The sequence below is a fragment of the Oncorhynchus mykiss genome, chromosome 12 (assembly GCF_013265735.2).
Source record: "Oncorhynchus mykiss isolate Arlee chromosome 12, USDA_OmykA_1.1, whole genome shotgun sequence".
NCBI lineage: Eukaryota > Metazoa > Chordata > Actinopteri > Salmoniformes > Salmonidae > Oncorhynchus > Oncorhynchus mykiss.
Genome location: NC_048576.1, coordinates 32003950 through 32029589, shown reverse-complemented (window position 1 = coordinate 32029589; position 25640 = coordinate 32003950). Strand labels below are relative to the sequence as shown.

The following is a 25640-nucleotide window of genomic DNA, read 5'->3' as shown; positions in this document are numbered from 1 at the left end:
TCCATTAAACTCTCCTTTTCCCCTCTCGATTACAGGCCAACTCCCCCAGAGCCACCCTAGCTAAACAGATACTTTTGGAAAATACATAGAAAAGTAAACTTCAGTGACAATTAGTGTCGGGTTGTTTTGTTATTATTAGAGGACAATGCTTTTTAGCGGCCTTGAACTATGGTGTTCTAAAACTGCTATATGTGATGGTGTTCGGCTGAGCAACAAAGCTGCCTGGACATTCTGTTCACATTAGCTAACAGCTCCTCCTCTGCTTCTCTCTGGGCTTTGTGTGGAGAGAGAAAGAAAAAAGACAGAATGCGCAAACAAGTTTATTTGCATTCCTTTAGCTACTAGTGGTCCTCTGTAAAATGGATAGAATTAGCCATGCTTTCATGGCTTATATGAATTATTTCGCAAAGTGAAAGTATTAGTTAAACCTTCTATGTTTCTGTGCTTCTGTGCTATATTTCAACCTCATTGTTCGATCAAATGTTTTAGAGAGGTCAGAATGAGGTCAGTGGAATTGTAGCATTGTAGCATGCAGACATAACTCAGAACTCAGAACAGAATTCTAAAGGCATGGTAGATCTCTGGTAGTAAATTTCAGTGAATTAATTTCAACAAAACTATTATCATAATAATTCAGTATTGTGTTCACGTTATTGTTTTTTATATTGAGCATACATTTAGGGGATTAATAGACTTATACAAGTATTTAATTACGTTGGGAAATGCTTGCTGTCACCATTAGCAAAGGTGGCACTGCCTTTAGCTTTGTGTTCAAGAGGTCAAGTGGAGGCCTTGTGAGAGGTTGAAGTTTACTATTGCACTCCAAGTCAAGAGTCACCATATAGCCAGACACCGTCCCTTCACATCACACCCAAACACGCACTCTATGACAGCATGGCTTTGATGGTCTGACAAGCTCTTGGACAGCCAAAGTTGTCAGAACCAGAGTTTGTAACCCTTGGCGTGTCACTGGCCCTTAAGTTAGGCCTGCTACATGGAGGGCAGCTTGTGTCTCCTCACTCATCAGGTTAGCCTCACTTATGTGTTGGCAGTGGCCCCACCGACAGACAACAGTCGGCACACATGCACAAGTGCGCACACACACACACGTGCGCGCACACACACACACACACACACACACACACACACACACACACACACACACACACACACACACGCACACACACACACACACACACACACACATCCTCCTTCCCCCTCCCATCCAGCTGCCAGCCTAGGGAATGCCACTGACTGAAGGGTACTTGAGGCTGTTGACAGGCTGGGCTGTGTGGAGCGAGACCTCCACTCACCTGCACAGAGTGCTCCTCCGACTCCCCATTCTTTCCCCCAGACCTCTAACCTTTCACCCCCACCCTCCTCCTCCTCCAACCCCCATTTACCTCCCACACCTTTTCTCATCACGACAGATTGTGTCCATCCTCACATGCTGGCACTGCATTTAAAATACTGACAGATAGGTTCACAGGACAGCCTTTGAGGGTCCTAAGTAGATAGTGTCCATTGTTTAACCCATCTACACATTTTCTATGTATGTACTACCTGTGATTTTCATTGGCTGATGTAACACAGCATGAAAAAGGGGTTATGTATCCATGACACTGGCTTGGCTGGATTACAGACAACACATTGTATCTGGAATTCACTCTGCGGTGTATTTCTCATCATTCCTAAAATATGACTACTTTAATCAGTTAAAAGATGCCCATCAATCAATTTGTTAGCAGTAGTCGATGATTGCAAACAAAAACCTAGCTCATAAAAGACCTCCAAAAAACTAATGTAACAATGATTGCGTTCTATTAAACATACCTCCCCTGCAGTTCTATAGTGTTCTAGTTTGCTCCCACAAGCGGGCTAGGTCAATAGCGGTACATATGCTCGGCTGGATTAGGTTGGAGCCTCGGCATGGGCCAAGAGTTAGTTATTTCTGTCTGTTCAGAATCATGAAAACTACAAAGCAACACAAGGCTTGGTCAGTGGGTTATACTTCTGCCTTATAGAGTGCCAACTGCCAAGATCTGTTCCTTTGACTAACAACCTAAAAAAATGTAACCCTTTGTATGAAAATAAATTAGATTTATTTTTGTTGTTCCCACGATGAAATCAGGGAGAGGATTGTGGATCTGTCACCATCCATCTGTCCTTTGTTCGTACATTAGTCTCAGACAACACTAAACAGATTTTTACGAAACTTTGGTGAATGATGCGTTTTCCATAGAGATCCGCTGTTTACAAAATTACACTGATTGGTCAGATAGTGGCGCTATAACAAGAGATTGAAAATGCAAACTCTGAAAGGTGGGGAGCAACATGTTTACTGTTGCCTTGTTTTTTAATTGGAAGTTTAGCCCAATCCAAGATCTCTTCTCATCCAGATGATTGTTTGTGGGTTAGGCTAAACCCATGATAGAATCATAATTAATAGCCCTTGTGACAGTGAAGAATGTCCAAACAAACACTTTCCCAGGGTTTTTGTAATTGAGAGGTTGATCCCAATTGGCCTTCTGATTGAAAACTAAAACACATTACAAGTGTGCGCATTTATCTCACAGTCACAGGTCATTGTGTGAAACGGTTATTTTCTTAACACTTTGAGATGTCATTAATTACAGTAATGCTTCGGGGGGAAGAAATATAGCTAGTCTATTTCAAAAACACCAGCCTGTGAGGTTACATATTTCTCTTGCCAAGTTTCTTTTAAATTACAAAAAGAAAATTCACCATGATGATGAGTTGCGGTCTTGGGAAAATAAAAAATGGAGAGCTTGTTAAAGAGTCTATAATTAGTTTATAAATATTTCTTTCTTTAATTCAGCATACAAAAAGACAGTATGTACAGCCACATAAGAGTGGTTCATCATAACACGGCATTAAAGGAGACCCATGTGTTCCGTTCACATGCTCTGAGTGTTAGGCTTTGGACTACCTGCATGTCAGACATTCTAGGGATAATGTGCTGTTTCTAACACTGGGAGTTCTTTGTCCTTATCCTGACGATGCACACAGAACTGTGTGTCTGCAGGCGAGTCCCCAGTCAAGCTCCAGTGCTCAAGAGTTCAATACCAGTTACTAAAAGTTCCACAACTAAAAGTACTTTAAGTTCCCTTTGTGTGTTGAGCACGATTTCCCTCTCTTTCTTTCAGTGTCTGTCTCTGTTGAAAAAAGGACTACCATTTGAGGAAAAACACCATGGATCCTTCAGAACCCTTTGAATTCCGTGGAATGGTTCTGAAGTAAACGGTGAGTGTCAACATCAGAGTGAGGTTGGAAGTATACCCCCAACAGCAAACGAGGAGACTACAGTCCCTCTCCTCAAAAAACAAATCCAATATCATTTATTTGAATAAAAGTATATACGAAAATAGACATTTGATATCCGAGTACGGCAAGTGTAATGCACATTTATGAAAGGAAAGAAAAAATCCTCGAGGACGGTGGCCTTCACGTAAACCAATAGGCATTGTCACAACACCCATGTGTCCGCGTTCGTAAAATGGAAAAGGTTTTAAGTCCAGCTTGTGAGTCAGAGTTTAATTAAAAAGAATGAACAAAAATAAACACTTTCTTGTCAAAATATACATGCTAAAGCTTAAGACAAAAGTAAGCCTTCTTGGTAACGTAGTGCTTTGGTTATCTGTAGCCCCAGCACATAGACGTGGGGCGGTTAGGTGGGTGGGTGGATGAAGTAGACAACATGGACTCATTTGCAGACGTATCTCTCCACAATCCTCTCACACTTTTTACATGTGACATAGCAGCACCAGTGGTACTTGCAGTGGCAGCGCTCCACCAGCTTCTCTGTGTAGGGGTTGTAGCCACGCCCACAGCACATCATGTCACAGCTGTCGCTGCCGATGGACGTCTTGTTGCATTGCCTGGAATCAACAGACAGAAAGGGGGAAAACGTTACAACTATGTTTGAGAACTTTTTGCATTCCGAAATTACATTCATTCTGCCCCAAAACAAATGAGAGAAAAACAAACCATTCTACACACTGGTAATACATTGTGGTTTATGGAAAGCCCTCAAGGTCCCTAAAACATTTACATTTACATACACATAAACCCAGTCTCCCTAATAGATTCCCCCCTCAAACAACCCCATTGACCTTAGAAGAGTTCCTCTCTCAAAGATCAACCCCAAAACGTTTTGTCCAATGTTTTGGACAATTCCGAAACCATCTCAAGCCTAACAAATGTCTCTAAAAGGGGGAGCTTGATGAATGCTTATTGTGCATTCACCCAAACATTTTCCCCTTGTGTTTTGTCTTAGGGCACCGAATGCTTCGCTTGGGACCCTTTCTTAAGCCTGGGGGCATCTTAAGTGAGCAGAGAATAGCTGTATCATAAATCACAGTGAATACACACGGGAGCCCTCCCTCTATTTAACCCACTCTCGCTCCACATAATTGCATTGTTTTATAATACCAGAGTGTTAATGGTCAGCTTGGTGAGAGACAGAGACACTGAGAGGATGGCTGAAGCCTGCTGACACAGAGAAGGGACGAGGAGGGAATGGGTGGAGGGGCGGAAGGGAGGGAAGTTAGAGTCATTGGGAAAAGTAGGACAGACTCATTACAATAGTGGCCTTTGGGACAGGCCAATTAACAATAGCTCTACACAGATATGTTTTGTCAGAGAAAATCTGACCTTTCAGTCTGGTGCCTGGTGTAAAGTTAATGGATCAAAAGCACATGACCATCTGTAAACTCCACATCGCTCTCACACAGCTGTGTGTCTCACAGTCAGAGCTACTAATCCAATTCTGAACTAAAACATCCTTCGATGGTGCCGTCCCTCGTGAGACCCACAGCTCTTGTTGCCTTTGAGATACTGATCATCCCTCAGCTCTGGGGATGTTATTGAGGTTTAACTTGTTATGCATTTCTTATTAATACAGAACACATTCTAACCCCACAAGGAATGTCGCTACAAGGTATATCACTGGACAGCTTTCTACAGAAGGAGGCTTCCAACATGTCTATCCTTTACTAAGAAGTAGACTACATATGTTTACTGCTATTACACTCCAGGTATTATCAACGGGGTCAAAAATATCCAAGGCGAGGAGTAGCGAGATTAGAAGGGTAAACACAGATAAGGCCACCCTGAAGTGTGTACCATTGAACACGGCTCCGTCAGGGTCAAACAAAGTGCACTATCCCTTGTGGAGGGGCTAGGGATCGTGGGAGTGAGGTGGATGGTGCTGAGGCCATGTGATGGGGAGGTGCGGTTAAAACATCCCCCAGACCCCTGGGACCCTCGTTGAAACACACACCACACGACACATCAGCGTCACACATAGTCACCAGGAGGCTGGTGATGCCTTGTGACTCAGCGTAAAGCACTGAATATATGCCATAGACCATGTGTTACGGGCCCCTTATCAGGTTGGGGACAGCAGATGCATGGAGCACTGCGACTGCACCTGACATGGAGCATGTTTTCAGGTTATTTGTTAAGTGGCCTAAAGAGACATTTGCATGAATTGTTTTCAATGTTCCGCATTTCCAGCTCCAAGAGCCCTGAACCCTACTCCTTACTGAAATTTGTCATACATCTTCTGCAGCCTAGCAGAGATTTAGCTACGCTACTAAAATTAATATCCATGGCAAAAGATACAAAAGGAAGAAAACCCACTAGGCTGCCAAAGATGGCAGTTGAAGTCGGAAGTTTATATACACTTAGGTTGGAGTCATTAAAACTTGTTTTTCAACCACTCCACAAATTTCTTGTTAACAAACTATAGTTTTGGCAAGTTGGTTAGGACATCTACTTTGTGCACGACACAAGTCATTTTTCCAACAACTGCTTACAGACAGATTATTTCACTTATAATTCACTGTATCACAATTCCAGTTGGTCAGAAGTTTACATACACTAAGTTGACCGTAACTTTAAACAGATTGGAAAATTCCAGAAAATGATGTCATGGCTTTAGAAGCTTCTTTTAGGCTAATTGACATCATTTGAGTCAATTTGAGGTGTACCTGTGGATGTATTTCCAGGCCTACCTTCAAACTCAGTGCCTCAAAAGAAACTAGCCAAGACCTCAGAATTTGTTTTTAGACCTCCACAAGTCTGGTTCAGCCTTGGGAGCAATTTCCAAATGCCTAAAGGTACCACGTTCATCTATACAAACAATAGTACGCAAGTATAAACACCATGGGACCACGCAGCCGTCATACCTCAGAGGAAGGAGATGCGTTCTGTCTCCTAGAGACGTACTAGTGCAAATCAATCCCAGAACAACAGCAAAGGACCTTGTGAAGATGCTGGAGGAAACAGGTACAAAGGTATCTATATCCACAGTAAAACGAGTCCTATATCGACATAACCTGAAAGGCCGCTCAGCAAAGAAGAAGCCACTGCTCCAAAACCGCCAGAAAAAAGCCAGACTACAATTTTTGCAACTGCACATGGGGACAAAGATTGTACTTTTTGGAAAAATGTCCTCTGATCTGATGAAACAAAAATAGAACTGTTTGGCCATAATGACCATTATGTTTAGAGATAAAAGGGGGAGGCTTGCAGGCCGAAGAACACCATCCCAACCGTGAAGCACGGGGGTGGCAGCATCATGTTGTGGGGGTGCTTTGCTGCGGGAGGGAGGGACTGGTGCACTTCACAAAATAGATGACCTCGTGAAAATGGAAAATTATGTGGATATATTGAAGCAACATCTCAAGTCATCAGTCAGGAAGTTAAAGCTTGGTAGCAAATGGGTCTTCCCCAAGCATACGTCCAAAGTTGTGGCAAAATGGCTTAAGGACAACAAAGTCAAGGTATTGGAGTGGCCATCACAAAGCCCTGGCCTCAATCCCATAGAAAATTTGTGGACAGAACTGTAAAAGTGTAAAAGTGTGTGCGAGGGGCCTCCCGGGTGGTTAAGGGCGCTGTACTGCAGCGCCAGCTGTGCCATCAGAGTCCCTGGGTTCGCGCCCAGGCTCTGTCGTAACCGGCCGCAACCGGGAGGTCCGTGGGGCGACGCACAATTGGCCTAGCGTCGTCCGGGTTAGGGAGGGATTGGTCGGTAGGGATGTCCTTGTCTCATCGCACACCAGCGACTCCTGTGGCGGGCCGGGCGCAGTGCGTGCTAACCAAGGTTGCCAGGTGCACGGTGTGTCCTCCGACACATTGGTGCGGCTGGCTTCCGGGTTGGATACGCGCTGTGTTAAGAAGCAGTGCGGCTTGGTTGGGTTGTGTATCGGAGGACGCATGACTTTCAACCTTCGTCTCTCCCGAGCCCATGCAGTAGTTGTAGCGATGAGACAAGATAGTAGCTACTACAACAATTGGATACCACAAAATTGGGGAGAAAAAGGGGTAAAATTCAACAACAAAAAAACATTGAAAAAAAAAGTGTGTGCGAGCAAAGGGGCGGAATGGGCCAAAATTCACCCAACTTATTGTGGGAAGCTTGAAATGTTTGACCACAATTTAAAGGCAATGCTACCATTAAAACTTGTTTTTCCACCACTCCACAAATTTCTTGTTAACAAACTATAGTTAGCAATGCTACCAAGGCAATGCTACCAAATACTAATTGAGTTGTATGTAAACTTTTGACCCACTGGGAATGTGATGAAAGAAATAAAAGCTGAAATAAATCATTCGCTCTACTATTATTCTGACCTTTCATATTCTAAAAATAAAGTTGGGATCCTAACTGACCTAAGACTGGGAATTTTTACTAGGATTAAATGTCAGGAATTGTGAAAACTGAGTTTAAATGTATTTGGCTAAGGTGTATGTAAACTTCCGACTTCAACTGTATCTGGCCTTTACCCCAGACAAAGAAAATACCCCTTACTTCCCACTAAGTTCTCACAGTGGTCCGACCGACAACATGCAACGTGTATTTCCTAATGAATACCTTCAGATGAATAGAGAGAATCTTGTTTAATCTTAACCCGTTTCCTTCTGTGTCGTGCTCTCAAATCGATATCAGCTGAATGCACTCAGGCTCTAAGAATAACCACATTACTCACCCCTGTCTGATAGCAACACAAGGGCACGAGTCACAATGGGCATGGCAGTGACACGTGCTCAGACATACCACAGACAGGCCAATCTCAGGGACCACTTGCTTTATCAGGGATTCTCAAAACAAAATGGTGCCTGCCACCAGGGAGGGCGGCAGCTAATTAAATCAACATCCTGGACGAACTCCCCGCTTGAGAAAACAAACAGGAATGGTAATTTCCTAAATGTTAGCTGCACGGCCATGAAGCAGGAACCAGGCAGAGCCAGGCCAACATACTGAGTATGTAGAGCTTTCACAAAAGAGTAGCTATGATTTTGTAAGGTCCTATATTACAACCTGGATTCAGGGGTAGACGTAACATAGTAAATGTATATTCGGGACACTCCAAATAGTATGATATGTTACAATTCTCATGGTATTTATTAATTTATCCATTTGGTATGATATGCTCCGAATTACAATTCGTATGATATGTTTCCCGAATTGCAATTCATACAATATGTTACAAATTGGAATTCTTACAATATGTTGTGAATTTCCAAAACATATGATATGTTACATATTCTAATTTGTTGTGGGTAACGTTAGCTAGGTGTCTAATGCTAACGTTAGATAGATGGCTAATGTTAGCTAGGCTAGGGGTTGGGGGGGTTAAGGTTAGGGTTAGGTTAGGGTTAAGGTTAGGGTTAGGAGTTAGGTTAAAGTGTTACGGTTAGGGTTAGAGAAAGGGTTAGCTAGCATGCTAAGTAGTTGCAAAGTAGCTAAAAAGTAGTAAGTAGTTGCAAACTTGTTAATTGACTAAAATGCTGAAGTTGTCTGTGATGAGATTTGAACATGCAACCTTTGGGTTGCTAGACATTCACGTTATAAGTAACCTTCTGTCTTATGTAACCATACCAAATGTGACATATCATAGTAATTTGAATGTCCCGGATTTACATAAGATCAGGCTGTATATTCTTTCACAATGCTCCACCCATGACATTAGGGCTGTGGCGGTCACGAAATTTTGTCAGCCGGTAATTGTCAAGCAAATAACTGACGGTCTCACGGTAATTGACCGTAAATTAACATAAACACATTTAGCATCTCCTGGCTTCTACACATGATGCAGACCTTTGGAACATCTACATTTTAAAAAGTCTAATAAACCCATGTAATATAGCCTACACCTTCACAATACATCTATTATTTATTTTAGACAGGTCTAAAGAAACATGATATGAAAAAATTGAGTCTATTTCAGAAGAACAGAATAGCATACTTGTAGTTGTCCTTATATTAGGTCCTTACCTGGCTATGCCATATGGCTGTGGGCTACACTAGTTCATTTAGCAGACAAGATTTGCTTAGAATTCCGTGGCATTATTTATATTATTTTATAGTATGAATAATACAATTAAACAAAGCTGAATAAAAAAGAAAGGACATGTTTTCCAAACGACTTGAGGGACTGCACACGTGCGGCTATTCTGTGTTGAGCGGTTAACAAAGAAATAGGTCCTCCTTTATGCTTCATATAGAGTTATTAATGTAACTTCAATTGTTCTACAAACTTTGGGCTATAAGTTTTGATTTTTAATACATTGTAAGGCTGCATGATGCGACTCTAATGATGATTTGAAAAAAGTAGCTTGAAAGGCATGAGCTCTGCTTTGTTTTTTTTTTGCGCAGACAGTACACACTTCGTCAGACTCTCATTCACAATTTGAGAAGCACTTGATAATTCCTTGAATTTCCCGGCGGCATTCCCTTTGTGTGGCCATAATGCAACCTAAAAAAGCCATTCCTTCTGCAGCCCTTCTCCCTGAGTGCTGCCTGCTCAGAAGCACCTCTCATCTCACTCACACGGTTCGCCATCACGTGATCGGGTCTTTCTCACAGGATAAAAGTGAAGACCGACACATCGGGGAAGCAACTGCCTGTATCCTTATCCAAACCACAAAGGCGATTGTGCATGTAATGCTTTTATTATAAAGCTGCTTTTTGATGGTGAAAATGATGTTCCCCAAACTTGAAACTCACGCGCTGCATATGTATGTATGACAGTTAAGCTCTACATCCCTTGTAAAGAGTATTAATGTGCTTCATTTTCAGAAGTTATTAGGCCACTTTAGTTGTGATACAAACCTTATCAAAGCATATAGGCCTATGGTCTAGGCTACATGAGGTGTGTGACTATGATTCTAAAAAGTCACAAGTGGTAGTATATAATTCACAATTGATAGGCTAATATTGTCACCCATCAGTTTATTCTTGATTTAATCTTGTCTTTACATGTACTAAATAATATATGTGTGAAATTCGTTTTGATATAGAATGGGCCATTATCAGGCAGCGGGAAAAAATACAAGTCATCTATGCACATAAATAGCGAATGGAGGATGCTTTCCTGTAGTTCATTTTCATGCCAGCCAGGTAGGCTATACTCCTGTTTTAAAGATAAGCAATGTGCTTAATATTTGCTTAATATTAGGAAAGTTGAGAAATAAATATAGCCATCACTCTGTTTTCTCTCATAATTGCATAGCCTATAGAAATGTTGTGCAACATGAGCTCATGGGCTCTCATGAAGTGTTTGATTCGATTTTCGATAACATTTGCTTTCAATGGGACAACAGAGTTATTAATATAACATTAGAACATTTAAATTGGCTCAGAATAGGGCTCGTACACATGGATTAGTGGCCTGAGGGCACACACTTAATGTGTTGTGAAAAGTGTTATGAAATGTAATGTAATGTCATGTAATATTTAAAATTGTATATAGCTGCCTTAATGTAGCTGCCTCAAATACACACACACACACACACACACACACACACACACACACACACACACACACACACACACACACACACACACACACACAGTCTCCTGTAACAGTCTCACCTGTCCTGGGTGCCGACGGAACCCAGCTTGTCGTTCTTGGTACAGAAGTCCGGAGAGCTCTGCAGGTAGACCAGTTCGTTCTCTCTGACGGGCCTGATGTCAATGTCCTTGGGGACCAGCTGCTTGCGTGTACCCATGGGTCTGTGCACCACCTTAGTGGCTGAAAGGTACTTGGTCTTCAGGTCAATGGCAATGTCCTTCAGGTCCTGCAGGCCTCTCCAGCAGGTCCGTATGGAGCAGGAGCCAGACACACCGTGACACTTACACTTCATCACCAGCGCATCTCTCAGGGCCTGGAGGACGTGAACGTAAAACACTGTTACTATTGAGGCTAATGCTATAGCAGAAAATATGTCAAAGATTGCACAAAGGGATTGATTTACAGTAATAGGCCCTGAAAAGAGCTATATACAGTGCATTCGGAAAGTATTCAGACCCCTTAACATTTTACATATTTTGTTACATTACAGCCTTATTCTAAAATGTATTAAATTGTTTTTTCCCTCATTAATCTACACACGATACCCCATAATTAGAAAGCAAAAACAGGTTTTTAGAAATGTTTGAAAAAATAAATTAAAATAAAAACAGAAATACCTTATTTGCATAAGTATTCAGACCCTTTGCTATGAGACTCGAAATTGAAGTAAGGTGCATCCTGTTTCCATAGATCATCCTTGAGAGGTTTCTACAACTTGATTGGAGTCCACGTGTAGTAAATTCAATTGATTGGACATGATTTGGAAAGGCACACACCTGTCTATATAAGGTCCCACAGTTGACAGGGCATTTCAGAGCAAAAACCAAGCCATGAGGCTGAAGGAATTGTCCGTAGAGCTCAGAGACAAGATTGTGTCGAGGCACAGATCTGGGGAAGGGTACCAAAATATTTCTGAAGCATTGAAGGTCCCCAAGAACAAACTGGCCTCCATCATTCTTAAATACAAGGCTGGAAGTTAGGAACCACCAAGACTCTTGGCTGGCCGCCCGGCAAAACTGAGCAATCGGGGGAGGTGACCAAGAACCAGATGGTCACTCTGACAGAGCTCCCAGCGTTCCTCTGTGGAGATGGGAGAACATTCCAGAAGGACAACCATTTCTGTAGCACTCCACTTTTTTTTATTTATTTTACCTTTATTTAACCAGGCAAGTCAGTTAAGAACCAATTCTTATTTTCAATGACGGACTAGGAACAGTGAGATAACTGCCTGTTCAGGGGCAGAACGACAGATTTTGTACCTTGTCAGCTCGGGGGTTTGAACTTGCAACCTTGCGGTTACTAGTCCAATGATCTAACCACTAGGCTACCCTGCCGCCCCACTAATCAGGCCTTTATGGTAGAGTGGCCAGATGGAACTCACTCCTCCTAAAAGGCACATGAAAGCCCGCTAGGGGTTTGCCAAGGGACACCTAAAGGACTCTCAGACCATGAGAAGCAAGATTCTCTGGTCTGATGAAACCAAGATTGAACTCTTTGGCCTGAATACCAAGTGTCATGTATGGAGGGAACCTGGCACCATTCCTACAGTGAAGCATGGTGATGGAAGCATGATGTTGTTGGGATGTTTTTCAGTAGCAGGGACTGGGAAACTAGTCAGGATCGAGGGGAAGATGGACAGAGCAAAGTACATAGAAATCCTTGATGAAAACATGCTCCAGAGCGCTCAAGACCTCAGACTGGGGTGAAGGTTCACCTTCCAATAGGACAACGACCCTAAGCACACAGCCAAGACAATGCAGGAGTCTCTGAATGACTTTGAGTGGCCCAGCCTGGACTTGAACCCGATCAAACATCTCTGGAGAGACCTGAAAATAGCTGTGCAGCGACGCTCCCCATCCAACCTGACAGAGCTTGAGAGGATCTGCAGAGAAGGTGCTTTAACAAAGTACTGAGTAAAGGGTCTGAATACTTCTGTAAATGGTATATTTCAGGGGTTTTTTCTCGCTTTTTCATTATGGGTTATTGTGTGTAGATTGATGAGGGAAAAAAGTATTTAATCTATTTTAGGATAAGGCTGTAATGTAACAAAATGTGGAAAAACTCAAGGGGTCTGAATACTTTCCGAATGGACTGTATGCTCAAATAATCATCCATATATCCATCTTTCAAGCCAAACTACTACTGCTACTCCTACTACTACTCCTACTACTACTACTACTAGCCTTAACCCTTGTGTGGTGTTCGGGTCTGTGGGACCCATTTTCAATGTTATATGAAGAACATGTAAAATAACAACTTTTCATTGAGTGAACACTGTGCACCGCCCTACACATTTTTATTACATATGTGGTGTTCGGGTCCACTAGACCCAAGGGTAAAAAAAAGTGTGGAAAAGTGTATGTGTAGGTGAAAACAAGTAAAAATTAAATCAAAAGTTTTAGTGTGTGCCTTCACTCTGTCTTCCTCCTCCTAACCTGGCTCTCTCCCTGCCTGTCTGCCTGTATCCCGCTATTTTCGCACTCTTTACCATTTGTAGTGTGTGAAACTACACAATGTCTTGCGGGAACCTGCACAATGTTATTATAATACATTAGTCTGATACATTGTAGCTCCTTACCACAATCAATCAGTATGGCAAAAATAATCTCTGCTCAGAGGGCCTTAGAAACAATTTTTGCAGAGAGAGAAGCTACAGTAGTGCGGAAGGAGCATTTTCCACTTTGGAAGATGAAGACATTTCAGAATATGAGGATTAAGTCTCCGTCAATTCAAAGTCTGACAGTGAGTTGGAAGAAGAGGATGAGATTGACCCTCAGCCAGCCCCAGAACCAGCCCATCAGCAGCCAGGCCGTGGGCAACCAGCTCGTCAGCAGCCTGCAGGAGGAGAAATATAGATGTAAAAAATGGTGGCATTGAATGGTCTTCTTGCCCAAAGAATGAGCCACCCCGCATGGCTGCAAATGTGATAAGGATGCAACCAGGGCCGACGCAGATGGTGGTTACTCATGTGCAGGACATAAAGTCTTCTTTTGAACTGTTCATCACAGACACCATCCAGAAAATAATTCTGGACACTAATTTGGAGGGCAGGTGTGTTTTTGGAAAGAGATGGAAGGAGATGGACAAAACTCATTTACATTTTTAGATCCAATGGGAAATCCGCAGAATCCCTGTGGAATGCAGAAACTGGCAGATAACATTTCCGTGCAACAATGTCTCTGGAAAATGTACACATTATTTCCAGGATTATCCGCTTTCGATAACTGAGCCACCAGACCAGCTCTGCAGCAGAGAGACAAGCTAGCTGCAATCAGGTCAGTGCAGAGAGACAAGCTAGCTGCAATCAGGTCAGTGTGGGACACGAGGGTGGACCGCCTTCTCCTGTTTTACAACCCTGGGCCCAACGTTACTGTTGATGAGCAGCTTATGCCATTTAGGGGCTGCTGCCCCTTCAGGCAGTACATACAGTCTAAACCTGCAAAATATTGAGTCAAGATCTGGACTGCTTGTGATGCTTCTTCATCATATGCGTGGAACTTGCAAGTGTATACAGGGAAGCCAGATGGAGGAGCCCCTGAGAAGAACCAAGGGATGCGGGTTGTCCTGGATGTGACACGGGGACTCGGTGGACACAACATCACATGCGATAACTTTTTTACTTCGCACAAGCTGGGACAGGAGTTCCTCAAGAGGAAGCTGACGATGGTAGGAACCGTATGGAAAAACAAGCCAGAGCTCCCACCTCAGGCCGACACGTCCCTAGTGTCCTACGTGCCAAAGAAAGGCAAAAATGTGGTACTCATGGATGGGAGAATCTGTGGCCAGGAACAACAAAAAATCATAATGGATTACAATGCCACAAAAGGAGGGGTGGACAATTTAAACAAGCTGGTTACAGCTGCAAAAGAAGAGCCCTACGCTTGCCCCTTGTGATATTCTTCAACATCTTGGACAACGCGTTTGTCATCTGGATGGCGTTGAACCCAGATTGGAACAGAGGGAAGCTGAAGAGAAGACGTCTCTTTCTCGAGGAGCTGGGCAAGGCATTGGTAAGACCTCAAATCTAGAGGAGGCAACATATCCCAAGGACCCCAGCTTCTGCAGCCATCGTGAGGATGATTCAGGAGGAGGATGCTGGTGCCCCATCCGTCCAAAACACAGAACTAACATCTCCAATACCGGAAGTAAGTGTGAGTGATGTTGTTGCATGTGTGTCTGACTCTCCTACCTTGACCTGCTGTAACTATATATGTGAGTGAGTGAGATGTTAGTAAAATTCCTGAACTGTGTTTTCATCCTTGTAGATTGCAGCTGGTAGCAACAAGAAGAAGCGCTGCGATGTGTGTGGAAGAAGGACAGGAAGACGCAGTACAAATCCATCAAGAGCAAGAAATACATTTGCTACACACACACAGTAAAACTCTGTCCCTCATGTGGTGGGTAGACCGGCCTTAACTTGTGTTCAATGGGGCTCATTTATCATTTCCATAAAATACTGAAAAATGTGTCCTTTCAATTTGTTCAGTTCAAAGCAATAAACATCAATAGTGATGAAAACTTTGTTTAATTTATATTTGTTTAAGATAAACATGATTTATTCCACCCGTGTCTTGATAAAAATAGATTTCTGTTAACAAAAATTCAATTTTATAAAAAAAAAATATATACAGTGCTTTTATTGATATGTATGCTGTCTATATTGCTTGTAATTTATTTAAGTCAACATCTAAGTATTAAGTATTCTTATGTAAATTGTTATGGCTGTATTGTTTTAAAAACCCAATAATATTGGGTTAATAATAATAACATGAACACCACACAAGAGTTAAGACTTGTGACTCGACGTTGACTTGAGACGGATGACTTGAAATGATCTGGCTAGGTTTGTAAAATGTTTTCACTCATTTTGTGGAACTGAGTCTCTGTGGATTTACTCTCCAAGCAGCCAGAGACAGTAGCCGCAGCTACGTAGAACGTGCAACAGATTGGTGAATGAATTGGACCAGCAAACTGTTAATCAACAAAGGTCGGAAGAGCTAGCGCAGTGGTTCTCAAAGTGAGAGCGTTTTGGGGGGTCGCGAGTATAAAGCTGAATGGGAAAAATACATATTTTTCATACATATTTTAATAGGCTACACATGCATATATATTATATTTTATATATTGTGTATATATACCTTTGCCTGTTTGATCTGGTTTCTAATATAGACCTACCCTACGGTATTATACCAAAAGATTGTCTCAAAAACATCTCATCTGTGCTTCAGAACCAAAAAGTTGCAGTTCTTGATTGTTGACCAATGACCAGTCATCAGCATTGACGCGCAAAGGCGAGCGCGCATATCCAGAGATAAGTGACCAGAAATAACTTTTCTCCAGTTTTGCCTGACAAAAGCACAGTATGCCTACATTTATATTATTTATCTATATAATATACAGTTTAGAAATCAACCACAGAGGCATCTTTGCCAGAACAATAATAGGCTACCTGCCGATTTCATTGATCTTGTTCATATTTCAGGTAGTCCCAGTTTGGGTGGCTACTGGCTATATCATGTTTAAGGCTTGCTATAACATCGCACTGCCTTCAATATTATGGGATGAAAATGTAACATATTCTGGCGACTTAATTACGGTATTTGTGAAAAAGAAAAGGGCTACCCAGTTCAGGTGTCAACGAGCATTCGGCAGGCAGGCGGCCCTACAAAGTGAAACACTAAGCGTGCAGTGCAGACAGACAATGCTTTCCAGACGATCCTGAAACCTCCACTTTTTACAGGTAGGCAGTATTTTGCTTACCCTGGACTCCAGAGAAGTGACATAATATCCCTAGTTGTTATTGGCTGCTAACAGGAATGGTTGTAATGGCTGTAATGACAGGCTACATTTGCGCAGCGATTATGTTCACGTGTTAGCGTATGTGCCTCGGGCATGTGTGTGTGTGGGTCGCAAACTTTTAACCAACTATTTTTGGGAACTTGCAGGTCAAAACGTTTGAGAACCACTAAGCTAGCTAGGAAGAGAATATTGCCATAAATATATATCTAGCTCCAAATATTGTTTGGTGATCAAAAATATTAACTGTTTACTTTGCAAGCTCACCAGCAATGGGGCGGGGCATCAGTCATAAATTACTAGCATAGGCCTAGCTACTGTTCTTTTGGTATGTCAAAACTGCTTGAAATGTATAATTGACTTACATTATGAATTAGTTGGAATTAGTTGCAAAGTATGTTATAACATAATCAAAATGTGTTATAGACAAAATAATGAAAAGGGCTGTCTGGAAGCCTCAACAAAACAGTCATTGCATTTTATTTTTTTACTTGACTTGAAAAAATGTGTGATTTGACTCGACTTGAATTGTTCTTGGAAAGCATGATTTAGATTTTTTTTTTTTTTTGAATTTTTACCCCTTTTTCGTAGTATCCAATTGTTGTAGTAGCTACTATCTTGTCTCATCACTACAACTCCCGTACGGGCTCGGGAGAGACAAAGGTTGAAAGTCCTCCGAAAGTCCTCCGATACACAACCAACCAAGCCTCTGCTTCTTTAACACAGCGCACATCCAACCCGGAAGCCAGCCGCACCAATGCGCCGGAGGAAACACCGTGCACCTGGCCACCTTGGCTAGCGTACACTGCGCCCAGCCCGCCACAGGAGTCGCTGGTGCGCAATGAGACAAGGACATCCCTACCGACCAAACCCTCCCTAACCCGGGCGACGCTAGGGCGACGCTAGGCCAATTGTGCCCCACTGACCTCCCGGTCGCGGCCGGTTACGACAGAGCCTGGGCGCGAACCCAGGACTCTGATGGCACAGCTGGCGCTGCAGTACAGCGCCCTTAACCACTGCGCCACCCGGGAGGCCCTTGCATGATTTAGATTTGACTCAAGACTCGTTCGACTTGAGACTCAGATCTTGTGACTTGCTCGTTTTATTTTACCTTTATTTAACTAGGCAAGTCAGTTAAGAACAAATTCTTATTTTCAATGACAGCAGTGGGTTAACTGCCTGTTCAGGGGCAGAACGACAGATTTGTACCTTGTCAGCTCGGGGATATGAACTTGCAACCTTTCGGTTACTGATGACTTACTGTTCATTCTATGTAGTAGTATTCAGAGGTGGGACGGCAGGGTAGCCTAGTGGTTAGATCATTGGATGATCTAACCACTAGGCTACCCTGCCGTCCCACCTCTGAATACTACTACATAGAATGAACAGTAAGTCATCAGTGATCTGTGATAATAAGATTACTTTGTACCTGTCTCCCCACTTCACTGTTGTGCAGATGCATCAGCTTGTTGGCGTGGGAGCCTGCCTTCTTCATCTTCATCGGGGCGTCAGAGAACTTGGAGCCCATGACCAGGCCATAGTGCAGGTTGTCTGCACATCCGCCCCAGCGGTAGCCCGGCTCAGGGATCTCCCCGGGGATGGGGCCGCATGAACACAGGCGCAGGTCCCCCGACGTGCATGCCTGCGCTATGGTGTGGCTGATGGCCGCCGCAGACAGGGCATACACAAACGCTGACTCCCTCGTGCCTGTTTGGAACAAGACAAGGCCTTTTGAGTGAGGGAAAATACATCAGTGAGTATAATTTTTGTAGTAGAATCTAACCTTTATCTATTGTATCATTGAACAGTTTGCCAAGTGAAACCTCAGTAAGAGTAACATCAGATAGTCACTGGACATATATGGTTATACAGCCAGAGTGGATCATATGGATCTAATGTAGGGTGATGAAGTGTGTACACAAAGAGGGCAGATATGTCAATGCTGGACGATGGAGGTGGGAGACAGGAAGAACCAGCCAGACCACAAAAACATCCCTGTATGAAGAAGACCACTAGTTTATTGTTGGCCAGTGGCTTCTCAAGACTGGTCTAACAGTTGACAGATGGAGCTTGTCTTCTCCTGAGGCGTATCATCGTGGAGCTATCTCCTTAAATCTTTGATTAGGAGCCAGCTCTTTGCTGTGTTTTATATATATATATATATATATATCTTCACCCAAACTCAGTAAAACTGGAACTGACATTGGCTCTGCCTGGCTCAGCAAAGATCCCTTTGGCAATGGAAATAAACCCATCAAAGTAGAAGTACAGAACATGGAAAGACTCTCAGACAAATCACTGAAAGGAGTGTGCATATAATGAGACAATGATCGATCAAAATCTGTAGGCATGTACTGTATACATTACTAATGCTTTGTACTGGAAGGAGCAACTAAGAGCCTGCCTGTTCATACGACGTATGTTCAGTTGAGTTCGCTGATAATATTTGACATCTTGCAGTACTATAGAAAACCAGATGCGTGTAGGTAATGTGTGACGTAAAAGGGATTTAAAACTGAGAAGGATGAGTTGTCACAAAAAAAAAGATGTCTAGATCCCTTCTAATAGTCACTGTCAAACTCAATACTATCTCTCACGTGAAGAATGGAATCTATTGTGTCACAAAAGAGAGTCAAGGCACTGTTAAGCTATGAAGACAACCACATCAAGTACTTGGAACATAAAGAGAAGGACTGTAGCACGGATATTAGGGAGGTGGGTGGCTAGGGTGATAAAGGACAATTTTCTTTCTTTCAAGGGGACACAAAGAAGAATGGTAGCCTTTGCTTGGCCCAGTCTGCTCTGCCCTCAGAGCACAAAAGACCCCCAAGGACGATGATTAAGGCTTTAAACTCTCGCTTGTAAATGATCTCCTGCAACACTTGAATTAGCTTTTTGAATCCCACCAAGGACACAGAGTTTCTACTGTGCTGATAATTTGGTCTGAGATGATCACTCCTAGTTCTATTGAAAAAAACGTTTGGGTTGCACACCTAGCACAATGGATCTCACACCACCATTTCAATCAATTGATCTCACAGCACCATAAACAGTAGGGGAGACTGGGGTTTGTTGTCTCACGGGTTTTGGTATTTGGCATTTTATTAGGATCCCCATTAGTTACTGCTGAAGCAGCAGCTCCTCTTCCTGGGGTCCACACAAAACATAAAACATGACATAATACAGATAATTAATAGACAAGAACAGCTCAAGGACAATCTAAATGGCACTGTGCAATATTTGTAAGGTTAACGTGTGCATTCTTTGAAAGAACCGATCCACCTGGTCTATTCATGTCAGCATGTCAAAACAGTGAGGTTAGGAGAATTTGTGTTTTACATAGATGAGGGGGGATTTTCTTTACTTTTTTTGTTTTAATTACGGGAGTATCCATGAACAATTATGTTTGTTGAAAAGAAGAGAGGGAGAGCTATATTTCAAACCTATTTTCTGAGTTCCAAGGTCCAGCCATGTAGTAACTAACATCTTTATTAGCATTGGGGTTGTTTGTCACTATCAACTCCATTATAATAAATCCCAAGCTCTTTTGTGCTTGTGCTATAAAAAGTTCCCTTCGTTGCCGCTCTCTCACACACATATTTTTTATGTCCCCCCCCACACACACACACATGCTTGTGCAAACAAACACATACACACCCAAATTTACTCAAAATGTCATATGTTTTTCTCACGGCATAAAATGTTGAATTTGTTAGAAATATCCTTAGTTCAAAGAAAGGCTTTTTCTAAGATGATGTATGCTATATTGCTTTATTTCCTGTTACAAAAAGAATAAGCTACTAGCAAACATTGTGACAACCAACAACATATTGTGTGACATCCTATCCCACGATGGGGCTGGTTGTCACAGGTGGACAGAGTGTGTTTTGATGGCTTATAACTCCATGTTGGAATAAGATATGAGGGTCCCCATTTCAACCCAATACCTTGGTCTTTCTCCTAATATTGAAAATAGCCTTTTAAGATATACTGGTGCTGAGAAATACACACAAGAGTAAAAAGTGTGACAGCCAACCCCGGTCTCCCCTAGATTGTGACCAGTAGGCCTACCTCTGTCAAGATCTGGACGATACCTCGAGGAGTCACTGGGGATTTCAATCGAGGAACAGTTCCAGCGCATGTCAGCGAAGGTCTTCTGGCAGGTCTTCTTGACCTCGCGTGCTGCGGCGATGATGGTCTGCATGAGCTCCAGGTTGCTCCGACACAGTTGGGCTTGTGACGACACCAGGCCGGGCAGCAGCTTGCAGTGTTGGGTCTGGTTGATGTGTAAGGACGTGGGTGTGTGAGATAGGGCCCTGGAACAGAAACATACGTAATTATAAGTACTTCATTATGATGGCTTCAACTCAGAGGTTTCTATACTGCAAAAATGTAATCTGAAAAATTCCAAGATCAAAATATTTAACATTTTTGATATGAAATATGACATGATTTTATGAATGCAAAAGCCGATGCCATAGTTAAAAGTCATTTTCTCACTTCTAACATACATACATTTTTAGGCCCATAACTATAGCTATGATACATACTGAACCATTGCGCTTCAAACTTGTTTTGAAACAATCAAACAGATTATCAGAACTGTTGGAACTTTTAACATTTTTGGCATTCGTACCACTTGACTTGGAAGATACAAAAATACCAGAGAGAGGCTGCCAATGAAAATCTCTCAAGAAGTCACGAACAGGTAAAACATAACAGACCACAGCTTGGCATCAGACTATTCTCCTGATTTAGTTCAGCAGAGGAGGTTCCAGAACATGCCAAATGATGAATTCATCATAGGCAAAAATCCTGACCCAGATCTAACTGACAGCACTACATCTATCCATCTATCATCATTTACATTCTTCATTGTTAAAAGGATTGCATTCTACCGAGAATTTTGTTTGGCATAAATCATCTGATTACGAAATCTAAAAGGGGGGCACACATACTTGATTTGCACATAGACAGAACAGAAGATTAGTTCATAGAAAAACCACCAGAGAACCTGGTCAGTCAGTGTCTGACTCTGTTTTCTATGTCTTGTAGCAGCACTGCGAGGGAGAGAGAGTTCCGTGAGAACCAGCCAGTGCCTCCTGCACTATGGCCTGTTTCGGATTAGGAGTGAGGGGAGTGGCCACTCCATGCCCAACGATAAGTTGTGACAGACTCCCCTGTGCTCGTGGTAACCCAGAGCTCACAGGTGTTTATGGCTGCATCTGGTTCACATCCAGGCCCCGTAGAAATATCAAGGCTGGGAGAGACCCTTTCTACTATAGGATTTAGCACAATGTCATGCAATCTCCATCTCTCTCTGAGGCACATTTGCTGTTCGACTGTTATAGCCTATAGAAATCTTACAACAACTCACTCATAGGTTTCAGATGCTACAGATGGTTAAAAAAAAACATCCCAAATCATGTGCAGGCATAAAATATCAATCAATCTATGAACCAAAGAAAAATATGTACCAAAGTCAATGAGGAATATGTATATCTAAGGGAAAAACTTCAAAATTATGTCACTCTTGGTTATAATGAAGTTTAACACACAAGCTGCTTGTTGCTTTCGAGTACTCTGTTCTAACAGAGTATTCATTTTTCACTCCATAATTCCCATTCAAATCTTTGAGAATTGAGAACCTGGACTGAAATAATGCACAGCCTTTCTTTTAGTTTACCGGCAGAAAATGTGGCAAATGTTCATCCTCAGATGGACAATAAAGTTATATTATATTTTTCTGCAGGTTTAGAATAAATACAGTAGGAAACAAGAAGGACTTGGAGAGCCCCAGCTTCTGTTTTGCTGCCTATGCACAACACAAGCCACAATAAACAGTAAAGCAAAAGGAAGAATGCACACACATAAAAGACAACATAAAAGTTCCTTACAGCCATTTGATGCCGGAGCAGATCTGGGACAGCAGCAGAATGGTAAGCAGACAGAGTGGGAGGGTGTTAGACGTTTTCTTCATAATGATAGTGTTCCAACTTAGAGATGACAGTAATGCAGGTGGCTGTTGGCTTTTAGGCTCTTATAGGTGCAATCACAAGTCAACTGCCATGACACCGTCTTCCCCTCTTTCCCCTGTTTGGTGGAACACAAAAATACACCATTAAAGGAACACTCCACACTATTCAAAGCAAAATGTCAAAAGATAATCTATGCTATAATGGTTTTGTTCACTGCCACATTTCTTATGTATAGTGGAAAAGTAATAGAGAAATCTAAAACCCTATTTCAAGAAATGTATTAATTGTGGAACTCTTTTGCTCATCCTTCCCACTGGCGCAACAACACTCACTGCAGGGGCTATTGAGAGTTGACAGACCCCCCCCCCCCACACACACACACACACACAAACTGAATTGTATTTTCTGCTTACCCTCAGATACATTTCAGATAGTAATATGATCAGTGGATGGCAACATCAGCAGCACACACTACCCTACAGCAGACACGGTTGTACTTGTACAGGGCATTACCTCCATCAGATAGGGTTTTTAATTGTCGAGTGATGATAAGGAAGCTCTTTGAAAATAACTTTAATTTTATGCCTCAAACAAAACACTAATCTCACTGATTATAGTGATATTTAAAGTGGAAATAATAGTTGCTTAATACGTCTCATCAACACATAATAAGACAGTATAATAACACTATTATTTCACTATATTTTCACCATGATACACATCTTTCTAAGCATCTCTAACCATGTGGGTAATACAAACCTATAGCCTAATTTATATACATGTTGCGAATTGTGATCTAAATTGGCTACGCTGTACAGGAGCACAACATCAGACCCTTTGGAAATGTCAGCTACAGCACATGTGGTATAACGGTTAGCAAGCGATCAACTATCAGCAGGCAATCAGTTTAGATAAGAATATCCGATTTTACATTAAAAACATTTATTTAACATTTAAACACATTTAACATTTCTTCACAAAACCTTAAAGTTGTGGTAGTTCCATTTGTCCCGATCTCCAATTTTATATAAGGTGCATTGGGTTTATGCGAGGGAAACCACTCTATGCATGCAGAGGTTACTTTGGTATTTTGTGTGGGGTGAAACTGTCAATGAAATGAATAGTTTTCCCCATGATCACCTTCAACGAATATCTATTACATTCCCGTTGTATAATATAGCCGTATCAGCCACTAAACCTAAATATTGGAACTTTATTATCTTTCAAATTCCCCTCCATCTGCATGTTTGAAGCTGTCTCCTTGTTATTATAGCCTTCTACCTCTATTCAGTCGCAGTGGGAACAATAGGTAAATAAAGTTACTCTTAAAATGTAGTTTGAGTCACGTTCAAGTTAATAAGGCAGCCTACACTCGAGTCCTTATTCGAAAATATATTGGATATTATCTATCCAAACTCAAATCAGATATATAGTAGCCTAATCTTTTAAATAGCCTAGTTCGTGTTCAACCAATTAAAAGCTATCAAACTCTGAAAATAAGCATGTCATCGATAACTTTAGACTTTGATAGTCATGTCATGATAGACCATTGCTCCTCACCTTTAATGATGATTCGTGTCAGTGTAATATCCTTTTGAATTCAATATCCTCCACAAATTCGTATAAATCCACAATTTCGCAATTCAAATGAATCCAAAGAAGTAAGCATCGTTTTACTCCCCAGCAACAGTGGCTACCTCTTCTCTCTCGCAGGTTATTCAGCGTGCAGTGCCTCTCGCTGCGGAATGTGTTGGACTCATGGCAGTGGGGCAGCCTCAACTCATAAGTACTCCTGCGCCGCTTTGATCTCGCTGGTGATGTCAGGCACAATTAGCATAACAAAGCGGGTTGAATTTGGACTTCCAAGGAGAGACGTAAGATACCCACACTGTCATTGTCCAATCTTGCTCTACATGTTAGATCATTTTAACCAGTTGCGCTATAGTTTTTGTTATATATTTTCGCAGTTTTATTTTCTAGGTTGCCCCCAACACTAATGCTCACAATAATGATAATAGTTTAATGTATAATAGAAACCACGAATAGTTTCAAGTTTTAATGTCACATACACAAGTACAGTGAAATGCCTTTCTTGCAAATTCAAAACCCGACAATGCAATAATAAATAACAATGTAATACTAGAAAAAAACACATGAGAAATAAGACGGAATATGAAAAACACAATAAGTAAGTAAGTAAGCATACTGCAGAGTCTGTTCCAATACCATATGTACAATGTGCAGGGATACTGCAGTAAATACAACATTATATAAGATTAACAGAGTAGCAGCAGCTTGTATGTGAATGCATGTCCGTGTGTGTAGAGTCTGTACAAACGTATGTGCATATTATGTGTGAGTGAACAGATGTTGTGTACGTGTGTAGGGCCCTGTGAGTGTGCATAGACAGAGTACAAAACTAAAACAAAAGGTCAATAACGATACAAGGTTAACTCAGATAGTCCGTGTAGGTATTTTGTTAACTATTTATAAGTCTTATTGCTTGGGGATAGAAGCTGTCCAGACTTGATGCACCGGTACCGCTTGCCGTGCGGAAGCAGAGAGAATAGTCTATGGCTTGGGAGGTTAGTCTTTAACGATTTCCCGGGCCTTCCCACCACACCGCCTGATATAGATATCCTGGATGGCAAGGAGCTCAGCCTAATAGGCCCAATAATATATGATGATGATGATTATTATTTTTATTTTTAGTATTATGCTATTACCATAATGGGCCTGTTGTTTTATTATCAGCATCGTCTATGCATTAAAAAAAACTGAAATGTAATTCCAACTCAATGTGGACAACTTGAATATGCTGAGTTTTGTTAAATATATTTAATAATAATAAACAAAAACAGGGGCGTACTGAAAATGTTTCATGCACATAATGATTCCACCATGGTCACCTTATTAATAATTTTACAAGCGAGGCAGGTAACTATTTCCTTATAGTTTCTGTCTTTTAATATCAGTGAATGTT

At 41.9% G+C, this 25640-nt stretch overlaps 1 protein-coding gene across 1 annotated transcript; it reads right to left on the bottom strand.

Moving 5' to 3' along the window:
* Positions 1–1845: 1845 nt before the first annotated feature.
* Positions 1846–24436, bottom strand: LOC110537457 (protein Wnt-11). Its single transcript, XM_021623518.2, has 6 exons — positions 24218–24436; positions 22577–22772; positions 20751–20995; positions 18109–18386; positions 10904–11196; positions 1846–3899 (listed from the first exon to the last, which is right to left on the bottom strand). Exons 2-6 carry the CDS (start codon positions 22657–22659, stop codon positions 3725–3727), a joined length of 1074 nt encoding a protein of 357 aa, XP_021479193.1. The 5' UTR covers positions 22660–22772; positions 24218–24436; the 3' UTR covers positions 1846–3724.
* Between the last annotated feature and the right edge of the window lie 1204 nt (positions 24437–25640).

Coding starts and splice junctions, on each gene's coding strand:
- LOC110537457 (XM_021623518.2), bottom strand. CDS start 22,659: ATGAAGAAAACGTCTAACACCCTCCCACTCTGTCTGCTTACCATTCTG. Junction 18,387..20,750: donor TCGTCCAGATCTTGACAGAG/GTAGGCCTACTG, acceptor TGTTCCAAACAG/GCACGAGGGAGTCAGCGTTT. Junction 3,900..10,903: donor TCCGTCGGCACCCAGGACAG/GTGAGACTGTTA, acceptor TGTTGATTCCAG/GCAATGCAACAAGACGTCCA.